This window comes from Lissotriton vulgaris, chromosome 11, assembly GCF_964263255.1.
Source record: "Lissotriton vulgaris chromosome 11, aLisVul1.2, whole genome shotgun sequence".
Lineage (NCBI taxonomy): Eukaryota > Metazoa > Chordata > Amphibia > Caudata > Salamandridae > Lissotriton > Lissotriton vulgaris.
The window spans coordinates 151,933,415-151,953,878 of record NC_141699.1 but is presented as its reverse complement, the minus strand read 5'-3'; the positions used below and the strand labels follow the sequence as shown (position 1 = coordinate 151,953,878).

At 45.6% G+C, this 20,464-nt stretch overlaps 1 protein-coding gene across 4 annotated transcripts in view; it reads left to right on the top strand.

The window, feature by feature from the left end:
- Positions 1–20,464, top strand: part of SETD1B (SET domain containing 1B, histone lysine methyltransferase) — a 402,280-nt gene that overhangs the window by 279,735 nt on the left and 102,081 nt on the right. For 2 of the 4 annotated variants that reach the window (XM_086942988.1, XM_086942986.1), the window contains exon 12: positions 2,336–2,902. In XM_086942988.1, the coding sequence (XP_086799114.1) occupies positions 2,336–2,902 (567 nt within the window). Of the gene's footprint in view, positions 1–2,332; positions 2,903–20,464 lie in introns of all 4 variants that reach the window. The other 2 variants (XM_086942987.1, XM_086942985.1) reach the window with 1 other exon arrangement.

Genomic DNA, 20,464 nt, shown 5'->3' with positions numbered 1-20,464 from the left:
TCTAGCCCAGCATGTTACAGGAGTACAGACTACCATAGCAGATCTGTTAAGTCGTCAGACACAACAGACCCACGAATGGGAACTTCATACGCAAGTTCTTCAAACATTCTTTCAGATGTGGGGACAACCTCGGATAGACCTCTTTGCCACCCAAGAAAACGCTAAATGCCCAAGCTTTGCCGCCAGATATCCACACCTACTGTCCGAAGGCAATACAATATGGATGAACTGGTCAAACAGATTTGCGTATGCTTTTCCACCTCTACCACTCATGCCACTAGTAGTACGCAAACTACAGCAGCATTCTCTGACCCTCATCCTAGTTGCTCCAACGTGGGCCAGACCGCCGTGGTACACCACACTGCTAGAACTGTCTGTAGTACCGCACCAAAAATTATTCCTGTCTCCACACCTTTTAACACAGCACCATGAAGAGATCAGGCCCCCGGACCCAGCTCAGCTCAACCTAGAGATTTGGCTCCTGAGGTCCTAAAATTTGGATACCTTAACCTTCCTCCAGACTGTATGAATGTCATAAAAGAAGCTAGACGACCAACCACTAGAGCATGTTATGCAGCTAAGTGGGAACTCTTTGTAATATATTGTTGCGACGGTAATATTAATCCCTTAGACGTGTCTATCCAACACATCATAGGATACTTACTGCACCTCCAAAAATGTAACTTAGCATACACGTCTATTAGACTGCATCTTGCTGCAATGGCAGCATATCTGCAAAACAGACAGCATCTATCTCTGTTCAGAGTGCCTGCTATTAAAGCTTTTATGGAAGGCCTTAAGAGAATAATTCCTCCCAGAGTACCACCTTCACCTGTGTGAAATTTAAACATTGTTCTCACACGGCTAATGAGACCATAGCTGTGCGAACCCTTACATAAATGGGAACTACAATTTTTAACATGGAAGGTTGCGTTCCTAGTAGCTATTACTTCTCTGCGAATAGTTAGTGAACTGCAAGCACTAACCATTCAAGAACCCTTCTTGCAAATGCATCATTATAAGGTCGTTCTACGTACTAATCCAAAATTCCTGCCCAAAGTCATTTCTCCCTTCCACCTCAATCAATCTGTGGAACTGCCTGTTTTCTTCGAGATGCCACAGACAGTAGCAGAAAGAGCTCTTCATACCCTAGATGTCAAAAGAGCATTGATATACTACATAGAGAGAACACAACCCTTTCGTAAGACCAAACAACTTTTTGTGTCTTTCTCACCACCACACAAGGGTAATCCCATTTCAAAATCTGGGATAGCTAAATGGATTGTCAAATGCATACATATGTGTTACCACAAAGCCAAACGTACGTTATCTGTTCACCCTAAAGCCCACTCTACAAGGAAAATAGGTGCTTTAATGGCATTTTTAAGGAACATTCCCCTAGGTGACATCTGCAGAGCAGCTACATGGTCTACACCGCACACATTCACAAAATACTATTGTGTAGATGTGCAACCCAAACAACAAACTCATGTGGGCCAGGCGGTTCTCTAAACATTATTTCAAACTACTGCAACATAGAAGGGTGGTCGCCGCTAAGAGTGGGTACTGCTATACAATCTATAAACAGTGTGTAATCTGCAGCTCATGTGCCTCGAACGGAAAATGCTACTTACCAGTATGCATCTGTTCTTGCATGTAGAGCAGCAGAGTTACACACGCCCACCCGCCACCCCGGTTACCCTTGTCTGTTCCAGTATTATCTTAATTAGATACAGCTTACATGGGCATCCTTCCTTTTCTTGCAAAGCTCAATCATTTCCCTAATGGCGAATAAACAATCTGAGGATGGAGCCAATGCCCGTGCGCAATGTGGTCCAAAGGAGGAGTCGCCTATCTCGTGACTTCCAAAGAACTTTTCAGGACAACAAACTGCAAACATCCGGGCCCAACACTAGGTGGCGATCTATGCACAGTCTGTAACTCTGCAGCTCTACATGCCAAGAACAGATGCATACTGGTAAGTAGCATTTTCCTTTCTCAAGGTCTTCATGGTTATTGCTTTTGTGTTGCAAAGAAGGCCCATTAAGTCCCTGTCATCGGAATTCTAGGACGCTTTTGGTTTAAATAAGTGTTTTTAACGTTTTCAAACTTTGACTGTCTAGTCATGTGACTTGAAACCAGCAAATATACTAGCTCTGTGACACTGCTAGGAGAAGGGCCGTTATGCATATGGGTCTGATGAAAATATTATGTACTTTGCAGTGCTTTGAATGCATTCTTCCCTGCATGAAAAGAAAAATATAGGAGTATGCATTTTAGAATATTTAGGGAATATCAGTTGACTAAAACAAGAACTATTTTCTTCCTCTAGAAGACTTGGCAAGTGTGGCATCTTCTAAGGTGGAGTCTTCTGATGAAAGTGAAGAATCATCTGAATATGAATCCAGCTCGGAATCTGAAGAAGAGGAGGAGGAAGAATATGACGATATGGAGGACGAGGACGAAGTAGTAGCAATAGCAATAAAAGAGAGTGACAGCACGATGAGAGAGTCCATGATTCCAGAAATGGAATCTTCTGTTTCCAAGAAACAGAACGAAAAGGAAGATAATGAACAGATTCTCTATCAACCTGTAACAGAACTTGACATGGACGAAAGATTGCTACCCATAAAAGATTGTCATAAAGATGATGTTGAAGAAGAGCCAGTGGAGGAGCCGCAGGCACAGCCAGTGACTGAACAGGTAGTACAACCATCAAAGGAGCTCGTGGCCTTGCCAGCAGAGGAACCTCTGGTATTAGTGGAAGGGCCAGTGTCAGTGCCAACAGAGGTTCCAGTCCCCATGCCATTAGTGGTGCCCGAGAGAGCTGCTGATGTAGAAATCCATGTTCAGGCTATGGAGAAAGAATTCACAAATATAGAGTCATCCAAAGTAATGCCAGGTACAGTATATTTTGTCCACATATTCCCATTCATTGCCTTTGTTCAGATTCCAATACAAGTTGATGAGAAATTTCTCCTCAAAAATGGAATTATAGTCTTGCATTTAAATCCATTGAAATGAACAAGTTGTTGAATATTTTATTAGCATGTTTACCACCTATATTTTTGCAGGTTTCCAAAGTGTTTAGTTTTCCTTGATGCTTGGTTCCAGTACAAAAATAGTTTATTGATCGAATAACAAAAAAGGAAGGCTGGATCTATTGCCAAAAACAAAGCTTTTCATCCTTACTGGGTCACATTAGGTTTATACTCTTGTCATAATTTACTGTATCAGTTTCTTGTCATATTCCTTATGTATGTAAAGTATTTATTACTAATATTTATAAAGGCGTGGCTTTTTATTGTGCTCATTTGCTCCCAACAGTTTTAGCAGTACAAGACCAAGCTTCTGCTTCTTTCATCTTATTAAGGTGAACCTTTTTTATTAACTTTGACCTTTGCAGACTTGGCTTCTGCGTACTTTCAAACTTGTTAATCACAACATGGGGAAATTATAGACCTCATGCACATGTAAAGTAAGATGTTTATTGGAGAGGAGAGAGGGAGATTACTTTAAACTAGCATTCTGAGTAGTGGCTGAGATGAAAGAATGTAAGGGAAGGTAGTGAAAGACCTGAAGAAGGTAGAAGCAAACCTCACACTTTGGGAATGTTTGAGAAGAATCTCACCTGGCCATAGTGTGGAGTGTCCATGGGAAAAAAAGAAAGAGTGAAGGTAATCGAGCAATCGAGAAAGACTAATGCGAACAAGAGAGCTAAGTGACCACAATGAAAGGGTTTGGGATTGACGGAAACAGAGAGACTGACTGGAAAATTGGAAAAAAGCTTGATTTATGTGGTGAGTTATTAGTTATGTGGGATAATTGGTTGGGGGTGGAGCTTGCAATCATGGACGGAGGAGCACATTCCCACAAGCTCCCTGTCCGCATTTTGGTGTAAATCTAGTCACACAGGGACGGGCTCACAACGAGAAGCAATGTGGAGACTGAGCTATCTGGAGGGGGCGAAGTGCAGAGACGGTTAGTACAGCCAAAGACCCCATGCCAGAGTTCCTCACCCTGAGTGGAGTGGTTGAACTGTGGAGCCTGGCGCAGCCGAGGACAAGATGTTGTCCGCGGGTGGAACCTCACAGAAGGCCCAACAGCTTATAGTTACCAAAGCATTGAGGGCTTTTGGTGCTTTCCGTGCTGTTAGGAACTGAAGCGGGGCTGCAGGTGGGGGGTACACACCACTTCCTCAAGAGGAAATCTGACAGCGGGCGCACCTCAAACGTGTCTGGTGGCATTGATGAATCCCAAGGGGTCAAGAGGAGACTGGCCTACACGTTTCACCATGTCTCCTCATTCGGTCTAGTAGAGCAGCTTTGCTGCAAAGTGGAAGCTGAGGGTTGCAGAGAAAAGCACTGCATGCTTGCCTTCTCAAGCGTGAGTGGGGACTGGTCTGTGCTGAGGGGGAAGTGAACTGTGCTAGAATGCAAGTAAAGAGTCTATGAATACTGGACGCCTAATTTGAGAAGGTTGTGCGCCTAATTTGAGAAGGTTGTGGAGCTGCCCTACATATTGAGTAGTCTCTGAGGTAGAACATCAAGCTTCAGGCTGCCTGAGTCCACTCTCCAGAGGGGGGTCCAGAGCCCATTAATTGGTTTCTCGTGTCCCCCACCCCCTTCCCCCTCCTCTCTGCTGTCCTCTTTTCTCTGGGAAGACACTACTGACTGGTGGCCCTGACATATGTCACTCTTTCTTGTGCCATTGTAGAACACAGAAATGCTGTGGCGATGCTGCTTCAGGTCCCTTGGCAGAGGTATGTAAATTGCTAGGTAAATCCATGCATCAGAGTGACTCAGGCAAACATGACACCGGAGACAAACTAGATGCCATTCTAGAGGCAATCGGGTCCATTAGGGATGTCTTAGAAAACCAGATTGACGCCCTGGTGGTTAATCTTGGCCTACTGCATGATTACCATAGAAAGGTGTCGGAGAGAGTCCACAAGGTGGAGTCGGCCGTACAGTATCTCTCTTCTGCCACTACTGAGATGCAGTCGCGCCTCACAACGATGACTGGCGAACTACGTACTCTGGAAATTCGAGTAGAGCACCAGGAGGGCAGGTCTAGTAGAAATAACAGAGTAATTGGGTTGCCTCAGAAGTTGGAGAGAATTTCCATGATCTCTGTTCTGGAGGACTGGCTACAGAAGGTTGTTGTGCCTGAGGGTCTGACCAAATTTTATGCACTGGAAAGAGTGCATAGAGTCCCTGCGAGACCCCATCAGTCCTGGGCCACCATTAAGACCTGTGGTAGCAAGACTGTTGCATTTTAGGGACTGGGACTTTTTTCTTGTGGCAGGCGCAAAAGAAAAACCCATTCGCTGTGAAGAAGGTGCAGGTATTTGATGTTCGAGGCATATGAGCTGTAGATCACATGCTTTGCATACTCCTGCCATCTAGTGTTCGGCCCGGATGTTTGGAAGTTGTTTTTCTTTCTTTCCAGTGATGAGGAAGGTTACTCCTCCTTTCGGTGATAGTGCACATGGACATCGACTCCATTGTTAAATAATTTTTTTCCGCCATCGGGGTCGGACGTGAATTGCTGCGATCCAGTTTGTTTCTCGGAAGTATCTTCATTCTCCGCGTATCGTATTTACTCTAAATCCCTCTTTCGATTGGGTAGCTCTTGACAGGCCGTCGCGCCTACCCGTGTCGGTCCGCCTCGTAGAAGATGGAACAGACTCCATTTTAATTCTGACCTTGGTGCCGCGCATAGTTCCCGCGGACCGACACACACTAAGTGTGCAACTTGTGCTTGTCACCCGAGCACAAACAACAGGACTGCGACATGTGTAAGGCTTTCCGATCGAAGAAGACGCTTTGCGATCGTCTGACTCGACCTTGCAACAGGTTCCATTCCAAACCTCTTAGGAGAAGATTCGGAACAGGAAACTGGAAAAGCCATAGGAGCCAAGGAAGAACAGGTTTCCATCTCAGTCTCTAAATCCGTCTCCGATGAGGATGAAAAAATCATGCAAGGGCAGTGTACCGTGAGTACTGATCCTCCCTTGTCCCAAAGTCCACCTAAGACTTTGAAGAAGGTTCCGGTCCAACCTCCGCCTGAGGGCCACAGTCAGCACCAAGAACATGTTTCTATCGCCCGTCCTCCGACTCTCACCAAAACACACTCCAAAGCCTTCCGGGCACCGAGCCGAAACCTCCGGGTCAAAGTCTGGTTCAGCCCAACCCCCTTCGACGCCAAAAACATCTTTGGATCTGAAAACCTCAGCATCCAAAACACCGGCGCCAAAACAGAAGGAGGCGACGACTCCAGCAAAGAAGCTCAATTTGGATGTTCCACCCTCGAAACTAGATCCAAAACAAAGAGAACTCTATATTCATCCAACAAAGATATATTACCACCAAAGAGACACTAAAACGTGAACCAGAGTCAGAATAAGTTTACCATATCCCTTTAAAAAGGAAGAATGTGGGCACTAACCCTTCTCCTCCTCCTGAGTCTCAACCATTGCTAATTTCACCTGCTGACTCACCACCACCATATATACCTTATAATGAGGATGATGGGTACTGGGATGGAGCTGGCGACAATGATCCACCACCTACAGACCCCTGAGGAGGTTATGACACCAATTCTCCCACAGGAAATGATCCTGATCCGTACCCTACTAAGCCCTCTCCACCAGACGACAGTGTAGGGTACATAGAATTGTCAAACAGAGCTGCTAATTACCATGGGGTCCAGTTACATAAGGAATCCTAGAAGAAGATTTCCTTTTCGAAACTCTTCTCAGTTCACAAAAATCCTCGCACACTCTTTCAATGCTCAAGGGTATGCTCAGAAATGTAGTTGACATTTTTAATGATTCTGTGCACGCAAGTATCCTCACCCCCAGGGTAGACAAGAAATATAAATCAGCACCATCTGACCCTGCTTACATCAGGGGGCAGTTATCATTGGATTCTCGAGTAGCGTCTAATGCACGTATGAAAGATAATTCCTAAATGTCAGGGGATGCTCCAACACCAGAAAAAGAGTCTAAATTCTTAGACGCCTCTGGAAGAAGACTTTTGGCGCATTTCCAATACACAAGCACATCTAGCTAGGTACGATAGGGCGCATTGGGATGAAATAGAGCCGTTGCTGCAGTTTCTACCTGATGAGCACAAGTCCAAAGCTCAAGACCTAGTGCGGGAGGGGCAGCTCATCTCGAGCAATTCTGTTAGATGCTGGTGACATTGCTTATAGAGCTGTTAACACCAGCGTTCTCTTAAGAAGGCATGCCTGGCTATGCATTTCTGGTTTGAAACCAGATGTCCGGCTTCCATTTTGCAGTACAAAAGGGGGTGGTAATGGACGGAGCATCTGAACCAATCAAACACTCACACCCATTCAAAAGATCTGGGTTTAATCCATCACCGTTCTTTAGCCCACTCTGCCACCCCAGTTCAGACATGGCTATATGCAAATCAGTCTGACCCTGTGCCTCATGGGAACAGTCCAGCCCGAACTGCCAAGCCATGCCTTCCCTGGACCGGAAACAAGCTTCCGAGGACCGGTTTCTGGCATTCCAGCCGTCTTCAGCCCGGCTTGCTTGAATCCAGTGGCAAAGTGAGCAAGGGACTCACGTCTGAGCATACCCTGCCACACTTATGGCGGCCAAAAGCGGTACAAAAGGGGGTGGTAATGGACGGAGCATCTGAACCAATCAAACACTCACACCCAGTCAAAAGATCTGGGTTTAATCCATCACCGTTCTTTAGCCCACTCTGTCACCCCAGTTCAGACATGGCTATATGCAAATCAGTCTGACCCTGTACCTCATGGGAACAGTCCAGCCCGAACTGCCAAGCCATGCCTTCCCTGGACCGGAAACAAGCTTCCGAGGACCGGTTTCTGGCATTCCAGCCGTCTTCAGCCCGGCTTGCTTGAATCCAGTGGCAAAGTGAGCAAGGGACTCACGTCTGAGCATACCCTGCCACACTTATGGCGGCCAAAAGCGGTACAAAAGGGGGTGGTAATGGACGGAGCATCTGAACCAATCAAACACTCACACCCAGTCAAAAGATCTGGGTTTAATCCATCACCGTTCTTTAGCCCACTCTGCCACCCCAGTTCAGACATGGCTATATGCAAATCAGTCTGACCCTGTGCCTCATGGGAACAGTCCAGTCCGAACTGCCAAGCCAAGCCATGCCTTCCCTGGACTGGAAACAAGCTTCCGAGGACCGGTTTCTGGCAAAAATGGGGGGGGGGGGGGGGCACACACACTCTACAACTGTCCCAGCTCGCACAGAACATTTGGAGATAGGCCATTCCACAAAATATATATCTGTTGGCAGAGCACCTTCCAGGAGTTCACAATCAGATAGCAGATCTGTGGAGTCGGCAGACACAACAAATTCACGAATGGGAACTACATACGCAAGTTCTTCAACCATTCTTTCACAAGTGGGGTCGTTCAGACATAGATCTGTTCGCCACACACAAACGCAAAATGCCCAACCTTCGCCGCCAGGTTTCTACACCCGCTGTCCAAGGGTAATGCGATATGGATGAACTGGTGAGGCAGATGTGCGTACGCTTTTCCGCCACTACCACTAATACCATTAGTAGTACGCAAGCTCAGACAACAGTCTCTCAAATTAATCCTGGTAGCTCCCACATGGGCACGCCAACCATGGTTCGCCACACTGCTAGAACTCTCTCTATTTCCACACCAAAAGTTACGACTGACTCCATCTCTGCTAACGCAGAACCATGGAGACATCCGACAGCCAGACCCAAATCAACTGAATCTGGCGATCTGGCTGCTGAAGTCTTAGAGTTTGGTTATCTTAACCTACCACCAGACTGTATGAACATCATTAAAGAGGCCAGGAGACCTACTACCAGAGCTTGTTATGCTGCTAAATGGAAGAGATTTGCCATTTATTGCAACAATAACCAAATTGATCCCCTGGATGCTTCCATTCAGAATATCATTTGCTACCTTTTTACATTTGCAAAGGTGTAACTTGGCATATTCATCTATATGCCTGCACCTTGCAGCAATTGCTGCATATTTACAAAACAGACAACATCTGTCTCTTTTCAGAGTACCTGCAATTAAAGCATTTATGGAAGAATTAAAAAGAATCATCCCACCCAGTTTGCCACCTTCTCCAGTGTGGAACCTAAAAGTTGTTCTTACAAGACTCATGGGACCCCCTTTTGAGCCTTTACATAAATGTGAACTGCAATTCCTCACGTGGAAAACAGCTTTCCTTATGGCTATTACCTCTCTTAGAAGAGTAAATGAGATACAAGCTTTCACAATACAAGAACCATTTTTACAACTACATCGTAACAAAGTGGTTTTAAGAACTAATCCAAAATTCCTTCCAGAAGTCATTACTCCTTTTCATTTAAACCAATCTGTAGAGTTACCTGTGTTTTTTCCAAAACCCAGACTCTGTAGCCGAAAGGGCTCTACACACACTAGATGTTAAAAGAGCTCTCCTCTACTATATTGATAGAACTAAGTCTTTTCGAAAAACAAAACAACTGTTTGTGTCTTTCTCTCCACCTCATAAAGGCAACCCCATCTCTAAAGGTGGAATTGCAAGATGGATTGTAAAATGTATACAAATATGCTATCAAATAGCAAAGCGTACATAACAGTTCCTCCTAGAGCGCACTCCACACGCAAACTAGGAGCCTCTATGGCTTTCTTAGGAAACATCCCCCTAGAGGACATATGCAAGGCGGCAACATGGTCTTCAACACACACCTTCACTAAACACTACTGTGTTGATGTGCAAGCCAAGCAGCAAGCTGCAGTAGGCCAGGCTGTCCTTAACCCCTTGGCTGCTGCCGTCGGCCAACGGTCGTCACGTGCACTTCCTTGGTAGTGCTGCGAACGTCCGTTGTCCGACGGTGCCCCACCCGTTTTTCGAACGTTCAGCACTGGAGCTGAACGTTCGACGCAGCCAAGGTGTTAAAGCTCTCTTTCAAACTACTGCAACAGATTCAGTTGACCACCTCTAGGGGAGACACTGCTGCACAATCGATGCTAAGTGTAGTATCTGCAGCTCATATGCCTCGTACGGAAAATGCTACTTACCAGTATGCATCTGTTCTTGGCATGTAGAGCTGCAGATTACTACACGCCCTCCCGCCTCCCCGGGACCCGTATCGGTTCCAGTTTTATCTTACTTAGATGCACACGCATGGATATCTTTTTCTTTACCTCTACTAACTCCATCAAGGTGAAAATCAATCTAAGGATGGAGCCGATGCATATGCGCACTATCGTCCAAGGGAGGATTCACCTATCTCGTGACTACAAAGACTTCCTCCAAGACGACGACAACATGCAATCATCTGAGCTACCACCAGGTGGCGATCTAATGCTAAGTGTTGTAATCTGCAGCTCTACATGCCAAGAACAGATGCATACTGGTAAGTAGTATTTTCCTTTTCTAATATCCATCGAAATAGTGCCACTTCAACGCTTACCGAAAGTTTTTGGGAAGTCCAGTTTCGGACAAATCTAGAGCAATTTTGGGATGTAATAACCAAACCATTCAACCGGAAGCTGTATTTTCAATTCAGGGTAGACACACTGCCAATAAGATCGTATACTGCAAAATGTGTTCCATCTGGTAATAGTAAGTGCCCATTGTGTCTGGACCAATGAGAGACTCTGGCACACATATTGTTTGTTTGTCCAGCTTAAATGGCCCTCCATTCGGTGTTACAATGGTTTACCTCCTTCCTAAGCAACAGAACCCAAAGAATCAAGATGATGCAATCATTCTCTCAACCATCCATGGTCACCCTAGGAGTTCCACAGGGATCAGCACTATCACCAATCCTTTTTAGGTCTCGTACCTGGCGGCGAAGTGCTGTCGCCAGCGACACTTATTGTCAGCAACTTGCCTCTCATGTGGTACAGACCGGGGCACGCGCAGGCGATTGGAGTCTGTGGTCACTCTTGCTTCTAAAGTACGATTCAATTTCACTTTTGTTTTCCAATGCGAACGTGTGCTCAACGTGCTCAACACAAGAACGTCACAATGTACAAAATTCCTTTCACGCTGTGAAACCTGGTAAGCACTTTGAATTTTAGCTGTGCAAGGGGAAGAGATGCGACAAGCAGTTTATGGTGTTTACCTAATGCCGCACAAGGTGAGGAGCGAGGGTGATGCGCCATCCAGCATTTCACACAGTGCTTTCTCCCGCTCTGCTTCACCCGTCAGCACGTGCCCGCCTCTTCCACACCTTAGAGGCTGCTCGCAGAATGCAACCTGTGCAGCTCCAAGGAAACGAGAGTCCTCCGACTGCCAGCCCGCCCCCTCCCACTTACACACTGGCACGCACGCCCCATCCGTTCCCCCATTTATTCCTATGTCCTACCTCTGTGCTGGGCACCGCATGTGTGCGTGCGCTTCGCTCCTCTTGGCGTCAGGTTCCTTTTGGTGCCCGCGCCGCTGCTGCTGTCCACACTCTGGGGGCTGCCTCAGAGTGTGCGCGCCGCTGCTCTCTCGCTCAGTGTCTCGCGGTGGTGGCGGTGCACGCGCAGAGGCACTAATAGGCAGGCGCCCTTCTTCGCACCCCGCCTCGAAGGAGGAAGGAAAGGAAGGAACCTCAGCATGGTCCCAAGCCCATGTAAAGCCAGTGAAGGAAGTCTGAGCTGCAGCACCTACAGGAGGGAACAGCACCGCCAGGTGAGCCTCTGGGCTAGACACATTGAAAGCCCCGCCGAAGTGCTGTTGTAGGGGTGCTGTGCTGGCAAAGTACATTTGTGCGAAACATGCCTGTGTTTTCTTTAGCTCCTGTTTTCATTACAAAGTTATTTTTTTAAATGTATTTAGTTGTATTGGTCTGCATAGGGCTCGAGTAACAGGCGATGAACATCCTGTGAATTGCTGTTTCTGTGTACAGAGTTAATGTCTGGGTTGGCGCTCTGGGTGTGTGTGTGTGTGCGTTTGTGTCTCTGTTTTGCCGCTCGTTGTGTGTCTGTGTTGGGTGTGTGTGTGTGTGTGTTGGATGTGTGTCTGTATTGGGTGTGTGTGTGTCTGTGTGTGTGTGTTTTTAAGACTTCTGTTAGCAAAAGTCTTTCTCTCCATAGTTCCCAGAGGAATGTGTCTGAAATTCCTTATCTCTTTGTAGCAAGGCCATTCTCTCTCCATGCCTCTTCTTTTCAGCTTCCACTTTTTTCCAGTGTGTCTCAGTGGTGCAAGGTTCTTTTTGTTGGCAGGTTTTGTAAATTTCATTTGAATTGATGAAGCCGGTTTCATATGTCAGTTCATTACGTGTCATCACAGTTCTATCATTTAGTCTGGATCTGCTTGACTTTTAGCTGCAGTTTAAATTTCTACATTTACATGCTGGACCGTACACTTCACAGTCAGGAGTGGACAGAGGTATTTACAGTACTTTGCTTGTTTCACTGCAGAAGTTCGGTATAGGAAAACTGGGTCTCTCTGCAAGTCATCACACCCTTTAAATCACAATGCTGTCTTTAAAATCCAGTTACACAACATTTTTTGTCTTAGAATGTGTTTCCAACAAAGTACAAGCTGCATGTTGGCATGTTCATTTCCACACTACAGATCCCAGATTCAGTTTTCAAGTCAGTAACTGAAAGATATCTACAGTCACAGGCAGCAAAACATTGAAGTGTCAAACGAGTGAGTGATTGGCTTTTTGGCTTTTTCGCAGCTGTGGTGCCCCCAAGAAGAATCAAAGACCTCCCCCCACCCATTCCAACCCGAAGCGTGCTCTGCATGACCAACAGCTTCCAGGCCTGGGCTTTTGTTAATATACTAAGGCATTCTGGGTGGTGTTGTGTTGTTTTTGTGACCTGCCATCTTGTGGCCACAAGACTCCACAGTACAGTGGGCACCTCGGGTCTGTGTGCTCAAACACATCGGAAACGCTCCTCCTCCCAGCACAGTTGTCTCCTGTGCTCACGTGCCTTGCGCAGTACCCAGAGCTTTACAGGCTGCCTCTTCCAAGGGGCCTGCGAGGAGGAATCCTCCTGAAACAAGCATTTGCAATGCAATTGGTCTAGCATTTAAGCAAGTTTAAACTATTGGCATTGTAAATGACAATGCCTTTTATTTATGTTTTGTTTTGTACAACATAAATTAAAGGCATTGTTATTTACAATACCAATAGCTCCAAAACTCGCAGTTGCGAGACCTATCACATTGCAAATGCTTGTTAATCCACTCATGGAACCCCTTGCTAATGCGCTGAACTCTGCAAACATTCTTTATCACCTATCCGCGGACTACACACAACTCTATATGAAAATCTCCCTCAAAGCCATTCTTCATAATACCCAAAGTTGGCTCAATGGCAACCACCTCATGCTCAACACCAAGAAAACTGAATACCTCCTCATCTCCCCTCCCAATCACACAACCATGATAGACCCATGGCTGAAGCATTCCTTTGATTGCGCTCCATACATCATTGACTCCGCAAAATCCCTGGGAGTCACCCTGGACAAATATTTAAATATGCAGGCACAAATCTACAATGCCACCAAGGGAACCAATCATCAGTTGAGTATCCTAAGGAAACTTAAACCCTTCCTCCCACAGACTGATCTAAAAATGGCAGTACAAGCTCTAGAGTTACCAAGACTGGACTATGCGGTCTTCCAAAATACAAGCCAGCACCGCTCAGGGCCTCGCTTAACGATGCGGCCAGGCTGGTCTCCGGAATAAAAAGAAATAACTACATCTCCCCAGCCTTGAAGGCTCTTAACTGGCTACCCTACGAGGCGAGAATACAACTAAAGATAGTCTGCATGACACACAAAGCCCTACATAGCCACATCCCCAGCTATTAAGCACAAAAGCTAGAGCGGTTGGGAGGATGCAAACTTTCGCGAAATTCGAGCTCACTACTACTAAAACCTCAATCCTTCCACAAAAAGAGAACTGGGTACAGAGCTTTCTCAGGTATCTCACCGAAGATTTGGAACACCCTTCCCCCAGATCTACGCAGAATCTCCTCCTTTACCGCTTCAAAAAAGATGCGAAAATGTTTCTAATGAAGAAATTAACATCCTAAAACTTTAACTCTCTGATGACTATTTCCCACCAATTATATCCAAACACCAATGTCTACCTCTTTTGTATTGTATGCGAGTTCCGATTTTATATATAATGTGTGATAACAGTCTACTGTAAAGCTCTCTGCTACCCCTGTGGGGCATGTTCGCACTATATAAAACCTTATAAATACATTTTAGAAAAAAGTCTCCATCTAGCAGTACAGTCCACAATCTCCAAAGGCAATACAACCTTGAACATGAGTAGCCTAAACAACTTGAGAAATCTGGGAGCCTGCCTGTGTGCGCAAAAGCTCAAGCTAGCCAATAGAATTCAAGATGGCATGAGGGCATGTCAAAGCCAATTGTAAGAAATTCATAATACTTCCCAATGCACAACGCCATGCACATTTGTGCACCACTGCTTATCACATCACACACTTCATCTCCCAATGTACAACATAATGCACATGTGAGCATCACTGCTTATAACACTGCACTTTGAGACCAAGAAGTACATTCCACACCTCTCTCTCTCTCATGCTTTCAAATGCACATCCTACACTTTCTGTTCCTAACAAGGCTGTTCTACTCTGTGAAAGCTCCCCACTCCCCCCCACCCCCGTAGCTACAAGAAGACACAAAATAAATCTTTAAGGCAAGAAGGCACATGCTAGGATAAAGTAAAACACCAAAAGCCAATTAAAATAAGTGTAGTCAAAGGTCATAACATGGTTTCAATACATGGTAGTACTTCTACCACTACATTCCATCCCATGACCTTTGACTATCATAACATACATATAAAAAAATCAACTTCTTAAGTAGAAGCACAAATATAAAATGAAGCGCACATTAAAACAGTGACATCATAAAAGCATGTAACATAATACTTCATCTAAAATAACTCGTGTATATCTGATAACTTATTCCATCATCTAAAATAGCTCATATCTGATAACTCCGCTACAGAAATAAATGTATGACGAATACACAAAACAAATACAATCAAACATGTTAACTCATTGATGCTCCTAGTATTAAAATGGCTAAATATGGAACTTCTACTATTGAAGCAGCCAAACTGATAGATTTTGCTTAAAAAATAATGGCATCTCAAAATCTTCAAATTGAACAGATTCTCCTGTAACACTTTAGATATGCAATGCTAGAATCCATCATTTCTGTGTAAAAGCTACACAGCCTTCTTGCTATAATTAAGATTATATCTCAACATTTTCATTGTCATTAGAGCATTTTAAAAAACTGTCTTTGCTAGGTAAGTTCATCTGGTTGATTCAGCCAAAGGATGCCAGCAACGGTGTCGGTGGTCTCTTCTGGGGAGGGGGGGGAGATAGGGGTTGTCCCACAGCCCCACTTCCTCACGGCCTCACTCTGATAAAGGCACACACACACAGGACATAGAGATCACAGGTACACCAACATGTCACAGTATGATCTGAAAAAGAAACCACACTCTTCTTGCAAAATTATATATTTTTTTAAGCACATTGTCATTTTTCTGTTTTGGGTCTGATGGCAAAGTTTTATCTTTTCTGTCTGCATGGTTCTCTGCTAGCTCTGGGGAATTATCTGAGAATTCTACCCACACTTTGGCCTCTAGATTCTTGGTATTGGAGCCAAACTCTCATTCCACTTGCACAGTAAGAAGGTCTGGGCAGTCCCCTTCCTGACTATCTCTCCACACACTGCTGACTAAGTATCTCGTTGATCATTTGGCTTGAGCCCAAGGCAATCAATCTGCCCTATCTGCACTGGTAATTTTCCTTTCTCCAACTGGCCCCTCACCATCTGTCGGACCGGTCTGAACTGCGCATACTGACACATAGGAATCACAGCTCTAAGTAACTCTAGGGGAATATGCATCCCACCATTCTCTGCCCACCTGTTAGTAGTGTCTTTCTCTCCTAGGTGCTTGCACTTGGTCATGCCCACCAAATCAGAATTGTGCGTCACTATCTCTGATCCCACAATTTCTATTTCTGGCAAGGCTGTTCTACTTTGGGAAAGCTCTCCCCCTCTGCAGCTACAAGAAGACATGGAAGACATTTTCAAGGCACATGCAGCGTAGCGTACATTCAAGCTCTGGTAAAGTAAGTCACCAAAAGTCGATTCAATAATAGTAGTCAAAGGTCATCATGTGGTGTCAATACATGGGAGTGCCTCTAGCACTACAAAGAGTAAATATACCAAGGCTAGATTTAACTAACATTTATTTTTCACTTGCGGTGTGTTATTTTATACCAGCAGCTGTTCACATGGCAGCTAACATGTTCCAGAACCAAGCCAGATAGCATACTTTATGCACTCTGACCAGTACGCTACTTTGTAGGCATCCATCTAACTGAAAAAGCATCTCTTTCTTAGTGTAATCTATATTTTGGACACCAACTTTGACATAGGTTTTGAGCTTCCCTCAACCATCTACATTAGAATGCCCTGTTAATGAGGAGGAGTATAATAGAGGGCCTACATCAGGGCATACCTCCATGTGTTTTTGGTCAATTTACTACAGAAATTGCACTAGCAAATTTATAGTTTGCCACACCGGGGAAATATCAAGCTCGTTTATTGCACTTGTTTAGGCATTAAAGTCCATTATCTGGTCTAACACTACTTTCAAATTCCACCAGCCACCACTGCCCCTGATCTGTCTGAATGAGGTTGCAGTAGCAGGGGAGGTCCTCCGCCCAAACTTGTCAACTATACACCTTCTTGCGAGGAGATTGAGCGGCAGCAGTTGATAGCTTCCTACCTCACTCCTCAAGTTTGTAGTCTTATTCTAGCAGCTAGGCGTTCCTCCACTAAAAAGGTATAAACCTGCCGGTGGAAGAAATTTGTAATATATTGTGCAGAGAAGTCTACTGACCCTCTTTCTGCTTCCCTTTCTGATGTTTTACTGTTCATTTCGACCTTTGCCCGCAGGCCTCTGCTCTGGGCACCCTCAGAGTGTATTTGTCTGCTGGATCTGCTTTCCTGAGGTTTCCAGACTAACCATCTTTATTTAAGTCAACCATTGTACTTAGATTCCTAAAAGCCCATGTAGATATGCGCCCATATACATATGCTTCCACCTTCCCTCTTCATTAGGCCTAAGTGGGACATTAATTTGGTTCTCAATTTCCTCATGTGTGCTCCTTTCGAGCCTCTGCATAATTTCCCCCTCCGGCTGCTCACAATAAAATCAATCTATTTAGTGGCAATTGCATTTGCCAGGAGGGTGAGCTAACTGCAGGGTCTATCATCCAAGACTCCCTTTTTGATATTTCTTGACGAGTTGGCGTTTCGCACTAGAACCTCTTTCCTCCTGAAAGTGATAACCTCTTACCATGTGGGACAATCTGTCACCTTGCCCCCTTACTACTCTTCTCCACATCCCTCTAAGGAAGAGGAGCTTCTCCACCATCTGGACCCAAAAAGCAGTCGTTCTACCTTGCCCGCACAAAAGAATTCCAGGTGAACGACAAACTCTTCGTGGGCTTTGTAGGTGCAAAGAAAGGTTGGGCAGTGCAGAAAAGAACCATCTCACAATGGGTCCTTCTCTGCATCAATATCGGCTATGCTTTGGCAAAGAAGCAGCCTCCTGAAGGCTTGAGCTCATTACACCAGAACTGAAGCTGCAACCACTTTGTTAGAATGTGGAGGCCCAGTCCTAGAAATCTGTCAGGCAGCAACGTGGGCATCCCTGCACACATTTACCAAGCATTACTGTGTGGACAGTGTAGTCTGCAGGCGCAGCCATTTTGCCTGTTTGGTCCTGTAGGACTTTCTAGTCTGAAACATGTTTGCAGTCCCTCCTCTGGGAATGCTATTACTTGGGAAATCAATTCAAAGGTAAGGAATCTGCGGATAGATGTCTATCAGCTGGGTAAGTTACTTACCTTCGGTAATGCCTTTTCTGGTAGAGATAGTACCTAGCCTCATATGCCTTAATCCTCCCCACCATGTACACATTTCTAGGGTCAAGGTTGTTACCTTTCCGGCCCCTAGTTTTTAAATACAGCAATGTCAGTACTCATCATGGCTGTGTGTTTCTGGTGTGGAAAGTCATAAAAAATCACCTGCATCAGCCCGCGGAGGTGGTGCCGATATATGGGAGTTAGACGTCACTTCCGGCGCGGACGATGTCACGCGGAGCCGACCAACACCACTTACCGGCACACAGGGTTATTGCTCGAAAAAAATCTTCCAGATCCAGTCTGAAAATTCAAAGGTAAGGAATCTGCAGCTAGATACTGTCTGTACAAGATGAGGCGTTACCGATGGTAAGTAACTTGTCCAACACTACTGCGTGGATGTCCTAGCATGGCGACCGGCTCAAGTAGGCCAGGCTATACTACATACACTTTCCAATCCTCTCCAACATCTGCTAGCCACCACTGCTTTTGGGGGGGGCTCCTTTACATTGCCACATGCCACAAACTGAAAATGTTACTTACCCTATAAGCAGCTGTTTGTGGCATGTAGTGCTGTAGATTCTCATGCGCTCACTCTCCTCCTCATTTGCCTTCAGTTGTTGCAGATCTTTTTTTCCTTTAACTTTTTTTCATACCTTTTCTCCTTCAATGGTCATCATTCAGCATGTTCATGCTCCATTTCCATCCACACCCGCTGTGCGGGAAAACAATCTAACTATGGAGTCGATGCTTTTGTGCATTACCAGTCATAGGAGGAGACACTATACCTCGAGACCCGAAAGAATTCTTCAAACAAAAATAAGTTTTACACGTCCGAGCCCAACTCTCTAAAGCAGGAATATCCAGAGCATGTGAGTCTACAGCACTGCATGTGAGTCTACAGCACTGCATGCCAGTACAGATGCTAACAGGGTAAGCCACATTTTCTATATTCACCTGGCTACTTACGGAAAATTCCCCACTGGTCCGGCGATGTGCTTTGCTGGGCCTACCACAGAGGCTTAAGGCGCTGAAGGTAACCACTAGATTTCTTTTTTTTTTAATTTTTTTTAATTTTTTGAAAACCTTTATTTGTGTAGATGGTTGCATACAAATACGGGCCTACAACCCAGAGGCCGGCCACGGAACAAACTGGAAAGCACCTTTATCAATAAAAATACGGAGTGGTTACGCGATACTACACAATGCTGCGAGTCCGTAATGCTAACTAAGTGGAAACTACACAATGCTGCGAGTCCGTAATGCTAACTAAGTGGAACCACTCGGCATAGTATCAAAGAAGGTTAATTTTTATATTAAGAGAGTAAAGGATCGGTTGTATAATAAGCGTCCTGGTGCACATAGCGGGGAACAAAACCAACAACATTATAATAGGGAATACATATATCTATCATCAGAAAGGTCCAAAGCATGCAAGTCATAGATGCCCTTGCAATTCTTCTTCGGTAGCGTCCACCCGCAACCTCACGTGCCGAAAGACAAGCAGAACATCACTCTCATAACAGTAAAACCATCAGAGAGACGGATAAAGTTGCAATCATTATACAGCCCAACCCGGAGAATAAAAGAAAACAAAAATACTAGAAAAAAGGAAAAGGGGGACTCCACGTTACTGTACCCGCCCCACGGCGATAATGGCGATCAACAGTCCAGATAGCAAACATGCTTAGGGGCGGGGCGGCTAAGTCAGGATAAGCAAAACCTAAAGTAGCGTATTATATAGGAATACCCAATCCTCCCCCCCCCCAGTAACTCACCCCGCGGAAATCACGCACAGTCATGGAGACCCAAGAAAAGGACACAAAAGAGCCATAGATACAAATAACTATCTACTAGCCCCCAATCTTCCCGCCCCACCCTGCACCCCTGCAGAAGGCTATGGCCTACCCCCCCCCCCCCCCCCCGTCTCCCCCCCCCCCCGGCAGCGTGCCTGTTGCCCTAAACATGAACCCGAAATATAGAGTGAGGTAAAATAGGGAAAGGGAAAGAAAGAAGGGAAAAAGGAAAGCCAAGGGAGAGGAAACCATGTAACAGGGCGCACGGCCCCCCACCCCCCGCCCATACAAACAATTAGTTCGGCCGAAACTGGCAAGTTTTCAGGTAGCCATACATATTAAGGATTTGACAAATTATCACAATTTGGGGCAGTCCATAACTCCGTGCACCGAACAGCAGTCCTCCGGATTAAGAACCGGGCTCACCCCAGTCCTTTCTTAGCTATCGCCACGATGTATGTCGAAGTAGCGGGCATAAAACAAAGCGGTGAGAAAAGGCCGTGGAGCAGCCGCTGAACGGCCAATGGAAGCAACCCATGGGATCTCCTCCGCCGATGGTAATGCAAAAGCTGTTTACGGCAGACATGTATACCAGTGTCAATGGTCACCAGCAAATCTTCCCGCATGCGAACCGGAACATCGTTACCCCCACCAGAAAGCAGGGAACAAACAGCGACCACCTCGGGCCCATCCGCATCTCTGAGGGACGGCCCGGGAGCAATGGCGGT